Below are 12,263 nucleotides of genomic sequence, written 5' to 3'. Positions count from 1 at the left end.
GGAATTACTTTAACATCGCATGGACCTGTACTGGAATGTAAGCATTCGTGTAGATGTTTACTTAGGTCTCTTTATTGACAGTCAGTAACGTTCAAGCGACAACCAAACTTTAACTCGATAAATATTTACTACTTTGAGTGGCGTACTCAGTTGTAAACTTGATGCGTTCAACCCTGATTTGCTTTTAGTGTGTGTAACACTTCCTTTGCGTACTGCTACTTTTCTACTGAAATTGATGAGCCTATTGTAGATCTAAAACCGACATAAACGACGATTCTCATTTGAAGACGGTTTAGCTTGCTAAGTAAAGTTCTCCATTCTACAAAGCTAATGCGAAAAGGTCAACCTGTATTGTGAACCGTTAAACAGTTTTGCCATTTCAGGGTTGTTGCGTGACAATAGATACGCACGTATACTCATCAACGACAGGAGACTGATAAAAGAAAAATTTGAAATTGAGAGGCACTAAAGCATCACTACCTAACTTATTTCCTTCGTCCTTTCTCCTAACAGATTTTTGAGGTCACGCAAAGCAAGAGTGTTGTGTAACACAGCACACTATTTTCTCAATACCGATGCCGTATCCTCACAAAAAACAAATATAGCGGAAAGCGGCGGACTGCCGATTAAAGGAAGGATTGAAAGAATATAAAAAATTGGCATCTAATAGAACAGGCCTCTTAATATTTTAAGAGAGGCAATGACATCTCAGGCAAATCAATTGCTGATCACACTGTCACGTAACACAATTTAGGGGTGTGATTGAGGAACAAGTATTTTCACTGGCCGGAAAATCGTATCTTCATCAAGGTAAACTTTATGAAAAAAGTAGCAATGCGATGAAGATTCAAAGTGACCAGCGTATTGAGAATTCCAAAGCTAGGAATGAATCCGTTAATTTACGTTTTCAAGGATTTCCGTTTAATTTAATAATGTCTACTCAGTTTATTCCGAAGCTCGAGTGAAATATTTAATCATAAAGTAAGAAACATAAATAACGTCTTACTAATGTACACTGATTCTGGATTATACCATATCTCAAACTTTTTCGTGAATTGAAATTTTGCATATGAAAATACTACAGCAGAGCAGGCAAGTGTTTACTAGTGGTAGTGATACTGTAAAGTTTAACGCGACGTTCCTCGTTTAATTACTCGGGCTTTCCGAAGGAAACGCCCGAGGTAAAAATTCGGCTCTTTTTTTTTTTTTCTTTTTTTTGCGTTCAGTCACAAAACGCAGTTCAACTACAGCGCATGCGTGAAGTGTACGCGCATGCGTAGAATGAACCCTAGAGAGCATGGTTTAAAGCAACGGCCGCCTTCGTGGAACAACAACAATAACTTTATTAATGTGTCAAATACATTCTAGCCGAGGATAAAAAAACCCTCAATTTACGAGCGATCCTTTACGAGTGAACCTTCTATCGAGAAATATCAAGCGAAACCGGCTATATCAAACGAGCTATCTCATATTATGTTTACATATAAACACAACCGTGTATTTAGACGTGATCGAGAACCCAGCAGAATACCAGAAGCTACTCTGAAACGTCTCCGTAGAAAGGGCAGGAGACTGTAGGAATTTGTTTATGAGCGTATTCGTCTAAGCATACCGAAGTCCTCTTGGCTACGTCGTTATGTGAAGGTTAGAAGAGTTACAAAGAATGTTTGTAAGCTTCATACGAAGAGGGTAAGATTAAATAAAGTTGCACAACATGAGAAGAAGTATTTGTTGAATTGTTCTGTGAGGGTATATCAAAGGATAGTTAAATTGAAGTATAGAGCAAGTCGGTATTTATCAATGTTTTCTTGTAATAGACCCATGTGTCTTTATAAGAGTCAGACACACGTATCAAACTATTGTAAATTTCAACTGAGTTCAGATATAGAGAAAAACCCTGGTCCTACTCCAATGTACATTGACACTCGCAAAACAATAACGGCACCATATAGCCAAGCTAATGAGTTGGTATTTGGACAAAGTTCGGGACAACAATGTGTTGCAATGAGTTTATGCTCTCTGATTTACAATAACAGACAAGGAATCAATTCTGCTAATGATCTGGTGTCAATAATGAATATTGGAAATCAGTTGTATTCAAGTTTGTCTCAGTTAACCAGACAATCATTTTTAATGCAGACCGAATTACCCACACTTTTAAATGTGTTTGAGACTGACTATGAACTTCAATACAGTGAAACCTACACTGGTACTATTCATCAAGAAGCTACAATAGAAGGATATCAGTACTGTACCTCCTTAGATAGAGCTTTTCAATCAGTTATATCCGAAAATTTCAACAATTTTGTCTTGACAATAGGCTGCACTGCAGTGGCTATCTATTGTAATGGCAATATGGGCTTGAAAATATTTGATTCTCGTGCAAGGGATATTTATGGTAGAAGCCATCCTCAAGGTACATGTGTGCTGCTTGAAGTATCATCAATGAATAGCTTAGTACATTATTTTCAGAGTATACATAACAATGATATATTTGAGTTGAAAGGGGTTAAAATTGATAAAGTTCAAAATAATACCCATTTGACAACTTTGCGGTCGAATATGACGACAATTTCACAGTACTATCTGTCATCCTACAAAAGAACAAGATCGAATGAAGAGACAAATCACCGCCAACATGAACATTTCCCTTGGCGACAATGATAATATATACCAATATAGGTGTACTTTTGTTTTACGTGGGTTACATTCTGTAACTGCAAAAATGTTAATCAAAATATAAACAAGAACAGATCATCCAAGAAACTGAACAAAGAACATTGAACCTCATGTTATAACTTGTGAATTGTTCCTCCGTTAGACTTATTTGTTGCTGTTTCCGGTCAATACACAGGAAAACAACACAGCATTGATAACAAATATTGAGACATTTCCATCGTTTTGTTACAGTTTTGTTATATATAATTCCCAAAATTTATGCTCTGCCAAGAGCACTCACTCTAGCTATATAATGTTGCAGTGGTTTCAGGGATTTTTTATATTAAAAACAATAATTATGAGCCATTGAACAGTACTATTGCTTTAACCTACTGATTTCTGACAACTCCCCTTGGGTCAACATTTAGCAACAAACTATGACTCAACACCGATAATAGATAAAAAAATTGCTTTCTCCTTGCAATTTAAGGCAAATATATTACCTACTTAGGGTTTGTAAAAGCCTTGAAAGTCCTTTAAGATGCTTGAATTTAAAAATAAAAAAATTCAAGACCTTGAAAGTACTTGAATTTGAAGACTAGGGCTTGATTTTAGCAATGCTTTTCCTTAAGCAATTTTCAAGTTGAAAATTACAGTACTTTCATGGAAAAGCTGAGAAATAATATTAAATAATTATCAAATTGCTTATGCAAACCCTCCCAAAAGCGGTCCTTCAATTTTCTAAAACTTGGCCTTCAAAGTAATTGAAAAGTCCTTGAATTACAACCTTTGGCATTTGTAGGAACCTACTCCTATATGGTAATATATTATTTTGATTGTTTTCTAGTACCATAACAACATTCATTACACTCAGCAGACAAAAATAAACACAAGAAAAATTATTCAGGAACTAGCAATAACGAAATTGCGTGACAACAGTGACAATGGCAATATGGCAGTCCCCTAAAGATAACTCCAGATGTGCGATATTGAAAGCCCGAGTTCACGCAGCCATGCGTCTTGTTTAATTATAGTTGTTGTCTATGTTTTAAAGATATCCCTTTCACGTTTCACGAATTTTGTATTTCCATTGCTTGAGTGGCCATCTGTACTCGTTAAAACAAAAGTATTAGCTATATTACATAAGATCCATGTCAAAAAGGATCCATCGAAGCCATAGTCAAGTTCGCTACCGTGCGAAATGGTTTGCGTGGCTCTTGATAAAGTACTAGTGCTATTGAAAAAACAAACAGATTGGTCTATTGATAAGCTGAGATGTAACAACTTGTTTCAACTTCTTTACCTTAAAAGATTTAGTGGAAATGTATGATAAAATGAAAAAATAGCTGGAACAATAGCAATTGCGCAATAATTAACAATTGAATAATTAAGTCAGATATGCGTCAAAGTGACGTCACGGAAAATTCTCTCAACGGAACAGTTTTTACTGGCCACCTGAAATTTTTTCCAGGCGAGTAGAATAAAGAACCTGCTTTTATTTGGTAATATTTATTTACTTGACTGTAATATAACAGATAGCATTTGACAAGTTCAAAGTTTGCTAATATTAGCTTTATCACTTTAGGTCCGTAAATGTTTCACCTTCCGAGGGTTAACTATTTCGTAAAAAACAACATTTTTAAACAAAATTTAGTCCCGAGTAAAGTTTAAGAGATGCCCCACAAACTGTGTAAAGGACATGTTAAGACAACGTTTGGTACGCCTCTACGAGCATGTTAAACATGTGCCAAAATTTCAAGCCTCATGGCCGCTGCTGAAGGCCCTGTGGCCGAAAAAATTTCAGGCTCTGAACGTTCAGAGCCTGAAATTTTTTCATGTCATTTTTCCAGTAGTGTTATGGCTGCATTCGCATCTTTCATTCTTTCATTATAAGTCTCACTCGATGGAATGCGAATCGATGATGTGGCCTGAAAAAATTTCAGGCTCTGAACGTTCAGAGCCTGAAATTTTTTCATGTCATTTTTCCAGTAGTGTTATGGCTGCATTCGCATCTTTCATTCTTTCATTATAAGTCTCACTCGATGGAATGCGAATCGATGTTATTCGTTACGAACCACACACCGAGTATCTTTGAAGCCTTCCAAATTCTTTTTCCAACAGCTTCATTGTTTTTTACTGCTACGAAGTTGTTTCATCAAGTGATACGAGAAAGAAAGAAACATAAAGCTTCGACCGCTTCGCATCCATAATGGCGGTTGTTTTAAAACTTTGAATTTAATCAGTTCATGTAAGTAGCTGCGAAATGTTTACATTTTGTGATGTCTTACATGAAACATGTATGGATTGGATTATTGTGGGAGTGAGTCGTTGTCACCTGTGCGGTGGCCGAGCACTGCCATACACCTGTGCATGTGGTTGATGTCTTTTGCAGGTGTCAAAACTTGAGATGAGCTTGGAGGAGATGAAGTCTGCAGCTTCAGAAATAAAGTTATTGCGGCCAGTTCAAGAAGCCGTTGTTCTATTCTTTAAGGCAGAGACTTGGGAAGAGGTTGCAGATGAATTTGGATCTGAAGTCTTGCCAGAGAAGCTGTTGCGCTCTGCTGTAAGTATATAAGTCCTGGTTATATCAAGATACATTCTGTTGCCTTAGCAAAATAACATAATGGTTATTTAATTTGATAATAATGATTTAAACAACTTGAAAAAGTGCAAGAATTTTACGATGGATAATTATGTGGCTAACCTTATGTGGGATGAAACATACGTATGTAAGGCTAGCCACACAATTATCCATAATAATGATTTCTTCAAAAAAAATGTATACTATTAGCTTTCTTTTACACAAAGTCCAGTCAGTATGGAGATTATTTGAAAACTTGGGATGCAAATAATGGAAACAAAATATCTGTTTTACTGCTTCATAATTTTCATGCATGTGAAAAAGTCAGGAATAAAAACAGAGTAAGATGTGCATATTCAATAACATTAACATATGGCATACTGTATGTCTTACTTCCAGGTGAAGGATTTTGAACAATTACATGAATTTCAAAAATACTTAGAAAGACTGAGGAGACAGAGAGATGATGAGGGTGTCCAGGAAGTGGATGGTCTAGTGGGTGGCAAAAATGGAGCAAAGGGAATCATTGTCTTTTCTCAGGATTTCAGCATGGTGGAATAGGCAGCTGTAGTAAACTTACCTCATTTTCACGGTGCATTTTTGGCCATAGGAAATGCAGGCAATGATTGTGAAGTAAGTACACATATCTTGATTATGTAAAAAATAAAATCAAGGTGGCAACTTACTGTAAAATAGTTCTTGGGCATCTTTTACCAGTGGTTGAATAATAAACGGTATTATACAGAGTTTTACAAATGTGATGGCAAGGTACAGCGTTTGGAACATATTACTGTAAAGTCACACTTTTACATGTCACAGTGGACAGACAACGGCATTTGTCAGAACTGCAAAGACACATTTTTACCATATAGGGCCTCAGCTTTTGATGCTTATCAGATTCATTTTTGACAGCACATGTAACTGACATTGTTTTTATCCCCATGGTCACTTACTTTAAAGTCAATGGAATTTGATCCTTGTCTCTGTCTGTGTCCACAGAATGTTTTGGATGTGATTAGCCTCATATCCAGGCTAAATTTCACAAACACAGCATCCTTCAACCTTGTCCTATTCACAAATGTTGATGATGTCAAGGTAATCAAGGAACAGGTGATAGAGGGGGGAGAAGATGCGAGAAGACAGGTAATAATATTATTGCACATTTATGATGTTTTAAATTTGCATGATCACCATTCCAGATAACTCCTACCTGTATAATTAATGTTATCCATAAGGAACATAATCTAGGGGAATATTGTATTGATGGGTTTAATTGTCACACAACAAAGTTGAAAAAACCAGAGGGCTTCTTGATGCTTGTTCTTTAAAAACTGCGATATCTACCAAGTTTTTAACCTCAAGAGATTTAAGTTATAACAATGTTAATAAATTTTAAAGTGATGATGGCATTTTAAAAAATCAGTCAGACCATCAACTTTGTTCTGAAAGCAGAAGCTAATTGGCCAACTAGAATTCTGAAAAAAGTGTTAGTTACATGTAGCCTCTGGTTTACTCTTAAAAACCACAATGTTTGTGAACCATTTTATCCAGTTCTGCTTGATGAACATGCTGTCTGCATGTTTCTTCTGTTTTGAGACTGTTCATCAATTACAATCTAATTTGGAGCAGATTGTCCAATTGTTAAATTTCAACATCACCACTACAAACTGAAATAAATAAAAGGAGCTTGTTGTGTTTATGTTTTCCATTTTCATTTGTTTCAGGCCCTCATTTGAGAGAAGTAGTGAAGACCTTTGACATGGGCCACTGGTCAGTGTCATGATAAGTCACCACCAGACATTTGTCTGTCTCTACAAACCCAGAAAATTTAATCACTGTGGGCTATGCCCCAAACCAGCCATTGCCAGATGATGCCTTTTCCTGGCTGGTGGAGCATCTCTCTAGAGAAGGAGATACAGTTGTTGATGTTAATAGTAAAAGTGTGGGTACCTTTGTTGCGGCCCTCAAAGGAGGCAGAAATGCTGTGTGGATTAGCTCTGCCTCCTCTGAAATGCAAAGTGAGATGAAAGCAACAGTTGACAGTATTTTTGCCAGTGACTCTGATGAATGTGACAGAACCATCTCTGCAGATTAGGATTACAGTGATCATAATATTTCAAATGTAATTTAAGCATTCATATGCTTATCACTTACCACTGTTTTTCTATAATAATTTTTAAATGATCTTTTGAAGTAGTGGAGCACAATTATTTTTAATAGTTTCAAGTTCTTGTATATTATTCTTAGTTTGAAACTGAATACATTAAATTATTTTCATTTGTTAGCTCTGTGCAGTATTTCTGTGGTCTGTGTTCTGATCACAGGTTGCAGAGTTTCTGCAGCCTGTGCTCTGATTCCAAGGTGCAGAATTCAAAATGCGTGCAGTTTGCAATGCCTTAGTAAAATGGTTGCCTGTGCTCTGATCCCAGAGTGCAGTATTTCTGAAACCTGTGTTCTGATCAGAGGGTGCAGAATTTCTGCGGCCTGTGTTCTGATCCCAGGGTGCAGAATTTCTGCGGCCTGTGTTCTGATCATAGGGTGCAGAATTTCTGTGGTCTGTGTTCTGATCACAGGGTGCAGAATTTCTGCGGCCTGTGCTCTAATCACAGGGTGCAGAATTTCTGCAGCCTGTGCTCTGATCACAGGGTGCAGAATTTCTGCCAGTGGTCTGTGTTTTGATTCCAGGGTGCAGAATTTCTGCAGTCTGTGTTCTGATCCCAGGCTGCAGTATTTCTGCAGCCTGTGCTCTGATCCCAGAGTGCAGAATTTCTGCAGCCTGTGCTCTGACCACAGGGTGCAGAATTTCTGTGGTCTGTGTTCTGATTCCAGGGTGCAGAATTTCTGCGGCGTGTGTTCTGATCCATCAGACCACAGGACTGTGTTCTGATGGATGCATGGTTAATATTTAAAATTCACCGAAAAAAAAGCATTTTCTGTATGCACAACAGCCTTAGGGCTAGTTTTTTCAGAATAGCTTTTGTAGCACAGTGAGAATTTATATGCAGTAACCATAATGTACGATGTTTCAACAGATTTAGATCACCAGCATTATTGTTTTTTTAGAACTCTGCAAGAACTTAATCTTTGTAGTGGTCAGTCCAACAGGTGCAATAAAAAATTGTGTGGGATTACTTTTTATGACAAAAACGGTGTCAATTAGTACTGCAAGAGAATATTCGTGTTTTACATATTGCTGAAAGGAATCGTTTCCCCGTACCATTAATTTTCACCCAAAACATGATTTTCAATATCTTAAGAAAATGCACTGTCTTGAGGTCTAAAATATAGATTATCTCTGCTTATTTCCAGCATAGAGCATAAAAAGGGCATTTTTGCCGAATTTTGCGTAGAAGTGAGGAAAAAAGAGCGCAAGTTAGCGGAAATTGCCACTTTGGGAAAAGACAAAATAGATTAGAAGGCGTTACACGCAAACAAACTCTCGAGAGTGCGCAGTACGGACTGGAAATCATCTTTAATCTATGTATGATGAACTAAAAAAAATATATAATTTCTTCAGTTATAAGAAGTTCTGAATTGAAAATGTTCTTCACAGTCTAAGGTAACTTAGTTATTGGATTCAAACCCACGCGGGGTTCAAAAGGGATTTAAACGGGATTCAAACTCACGTGAACTTTTCAATACTGGTGCGATGATCACTCCTCTTTGCCTTCCTTTCATTGACAATTTCCAACCACTCCCAGTGGCTAAAGGAAACCCTTTGACCACTTGAACACATACTGGCCTTGATGGAATTTACTTGTTCAATTCTTATTCGGATTTATTATTCTTTTTCTCTTTTATTGACTTTCATCATTAGCTAAAAATGTACTGTTTTGCTCATCTCATGCAGCGTCCACACTACGCCAGAGAAATTTGAAAACGCAGCTTTATTTGTATGGTTAGGCCTACCGTCCACACCAATCCGTCACGAAAAGGGAGCTTGTCCAAAACGCTTTACGGATCGGAGGAATTTGAAAACTCCGGGGTAGGAAAAAGAAACATCAAAACAAACTGACAAACAAACAAAAACTGTTCTGAATGTACAGGAGAGTTGTTGTTATTTGCATTCAATGTTCAAGACACATTTCAACTATAGGTACGTTCAGAAACAGGTCGTACTTGTTCCTGGTCGCGTTAATGTTTAGACCTTGTCCAATTCTTCCGCGTTTGTAGGTATTTCCGGCGCGAAGGAATGAATTAATCTGATGAATTGCGCTTAAGCACAAACTCTCTACTTTAATCATTACAGCCACTAGCTCTCAATTCATGCGGGCTCTGCTTTCGGATAGCATCCGCGTTTATCTATCTAACTATAATAATTTCCTAACTTATGTACGTTTGTGTCATGGCAAATGCCAGCGCAGACCACGAGATTGAGAAAGCTCATGGTCTCAGTCTCTCAGATTAAAATAATGATAAATCACCAAATTCTTCTTAGGAAAAACCTAAAATTGTAGAGAAATCAGTAATGCTCATGATCCTAACCTTGTTGATTTTCATTCTCCTCTTCTGAGGAAGTCTCCATATCTTCATCGTCACTGTCAGACTCGCTGGCATCGTCACGGGAGCGAATTCCATGTCCTGAGAGTGAAAGATTTGAACAGTTGTCTTTAACAGAATTGCTTATACAAACATGTAGACTTCAAACAACTGTATTTTGTTTTCCACTAGATTTTCGAGCAGTGGTCGCACTCAATAGAATTCGATTTACGGTAGCATAAGTTAGGTTTCTGTAGTGTGAAGCGAGTCAGAGCTTTGCAGCCGGCTCAAAGAGATTTAAAGACCTGGGTGGAGTGAGGCACTGACGGAGTAACACAGCGGCCAGGGTTTGAACCTGGACTTCTCGTTCCGGAGTCCAGTCCATTAAAGAAGCTGAGTCGATTTCTGAATTATTTTGGCCACGTGCAAAATTATCTTTAAATTGAAGGAAAACAGAAAATATGTAGTTTACTAAGATAGAAAAACACCAAGGAGGACATAATAAACCATTAAGGAACAAGGATGGTTAAAGATGGAGAAGATTGACACGGATAACAAACGATGAACTTGAAAAATTTAAGCTAAACTTTGCAAGATGCGCAAACCGTGAAGTAGCTCCTTTAATCACTACATCATGGCGACTACCAGATGTTAGAAACGGGAACCTTTGTAACTTACAAACACAGTGCGGCATCGACTTACTCAGCTGCATCGAACAAAGAGTAAAATTTATCGTGAGTTCACCCTGAATGCTCACACACCTTGTAAATAACTGAGGGACAATTTCACTTCTCTTTTAGCAGTGATTGTAAGTACGATTGGTTTTAAAAGGTGCCATGAAGCGCGTAATGGAAATTCTAAATAAGAGAAATTCGAAAATTCTTGAATCGAATACTGTTTCGTCTCAACTCCGTGACTTACTGCTCGGTAAAGAAACGACGTCAACCTCTGTTCCTGGCCAATCAGCTTTTAGCTGTTTTCTGGTGGCCGCAACTTTTCGTGCGCTTTTGACGGGTGGCATTTTGTGGCTTCATATTTCCGCCTTTTTGTTCGCCTTCTTATAATCTCCCCTTTCAGGCATAAACTTTTGAAAGCACTGTCGCTCTATCTCGTAAATTAAGCCCAAACCCAAATAATGGATTTGAATAACGGGTAACTGTACAGAGTACAGAATATCGACTTGGAAATATTTAATAAGAGATACCCTAGATCCTCTTCTAATAAACAACCCTCCTCCTATGACTCTTTTATGCGACCTCAAATTAAACACGGTGCTTTGGTGGTAGCCTGCGAACGCAGACGTATTTCCGGCTGTCACTTGGTTCCGCCGAAAAATAACGTCTGCGAACCCGAGCCAGGAAACGATTTCTGTGACGTAATGACTTTTGTTTCTCCTTGGCCAATCAGATTCCATGATAGAATGAAACTCGAGTGCTCCTCACAGCGAATACCTCGCGCAGTAGTTCTGGGGTTATTTAAGCTAAACTGTGATTGGCTTAGAATTCCTACGTCACAGAAATCGTTTTCTGGCTCGGGTTCGCAGACGTTATTTTTCGGCGGAACCAAGTGACAGCCGGAAATACGTCTGATGTGATGTGACAATATGCTTCACCTAACAAGCTTTCCACTGTGTCCATAAACGACTCGGCATCAAAATGAACCTCTTCATATTCACAATTCCTGAAATAAAACACCCAATAATATTAGGCAGGCGCTCATGTCATGCTCGAGCGTAACGGTGACATGAGCGTGACATGAGCGTGACATGAGCGTGACATGAGCACATGCCACGTTTCCGAACTTAGAATATCTCTACTACCCCCGATAGAGATGCTAATCCTTCAAAGCAATTCGCCGCTTTCCATTCATAATCCTGGGATGTAGAGCGCCACTGTGAGAGTATATGTCTTGCCCAAGAACACAACACAATGTCCCCGGCCAGGGCTCGAACCCAGACCACGCGAACCAAAGTCCAGCGCACTAACCATGAGGCACCGCGTGACCAGTACACGTCACTCACTGATTTTCTTCAAAGTAGAAGATTTCGTAAATTAGCGACGAATACTTGTATTTGGTAGCAGCAGTTTTGAAAGAGCTACACAAGCACCTTTGTTTGAGCGCTGCGAGATCAATGACATACTGAATTCGAACATTGCTACAATGGTATTCAAATGCCCCTACCCCCGGGATATCCATGACAAAAATGAGTAATGGAAAGTAATGGACTCTGGTAAAGGAAAATAAGAAGAGAATCAGCCTCAAACATGCGTTTTCAACTTCCACTAAGTCGCTGGTATTGGTTCTATGTTATTAAAATATAAAAGCGATTAGATTCTCACAAGCAAAATTTTATATTCAAACGTTATACAAAGCTTTTGAGGATCTTTCATTACGAGCGACAACGTTATAAAGGACGGTAGATAAATAAATAAATAAATAAATAAATAAACTTTGTTTAACGAGGGTAACACATAACAGTCTTACGACTGATAAACACGGTGTGGAGTCTTGATGATTCTTAACTTCAGCGACTTTTTCAAATTCC

The 12,263-nt window shown here is 38.1% G+C and overlaps 2 protein-coding genes across 2 annotated transcripts in view; one reads left to right on the top strand and one right to left on the bottom strand.

The window, feature by feature from the left end:
• LOC145491062 (uncharacterized) overlaps positions 1-5,966 on the top strand; it is a 57,934-nt gene extending 51,968 nt beyond the window's left edge. The window contains exons 2-3 of the mRNA XM_081470207.1: positions 5,051-5,221; positions 5,639-5,966. Coding sequence (XP_081326333.1) covers positions 5,066-5,221; positions 5,639-5,800 — 318 coding nt within the window. The 5' untranslated portion in view covers positions 5,051-5,065 and the 3' untranslated portion in view covers positions 5,801-5,966. The remainder of the gene's footprint in view (positions 1-5,050; positions 5,222-5,638) is intronic.
• LOC145491053 (uncharacterized) overlaps positions 1-12,263 on the bottom strand; it is a 110,521-nt gene that overhangs the window by 25,356 nt on the left and 72,902 nt on the right. The window lies entirely within an intron of this gene.

Source organism: Orbicella franksi, chromosome 6 (assembly GCF_964199315.1).
Source record: "Orbicella franksi chromosome 6, jaOrbFran1.1, whole genome shotgun sequence".
NCBI classification, from domain to species: Eukaryota; Metazoa; Cnidaria; class Anthozoa; order Scleractinia; family Merulinidae; genus Orbicella; species Orbicella franksi.
The sequence above is the reverse complement of the archived record's forward strand: the minus strand, read 5'-3'. Positions and strand labels throughout refer to the sequence as shown.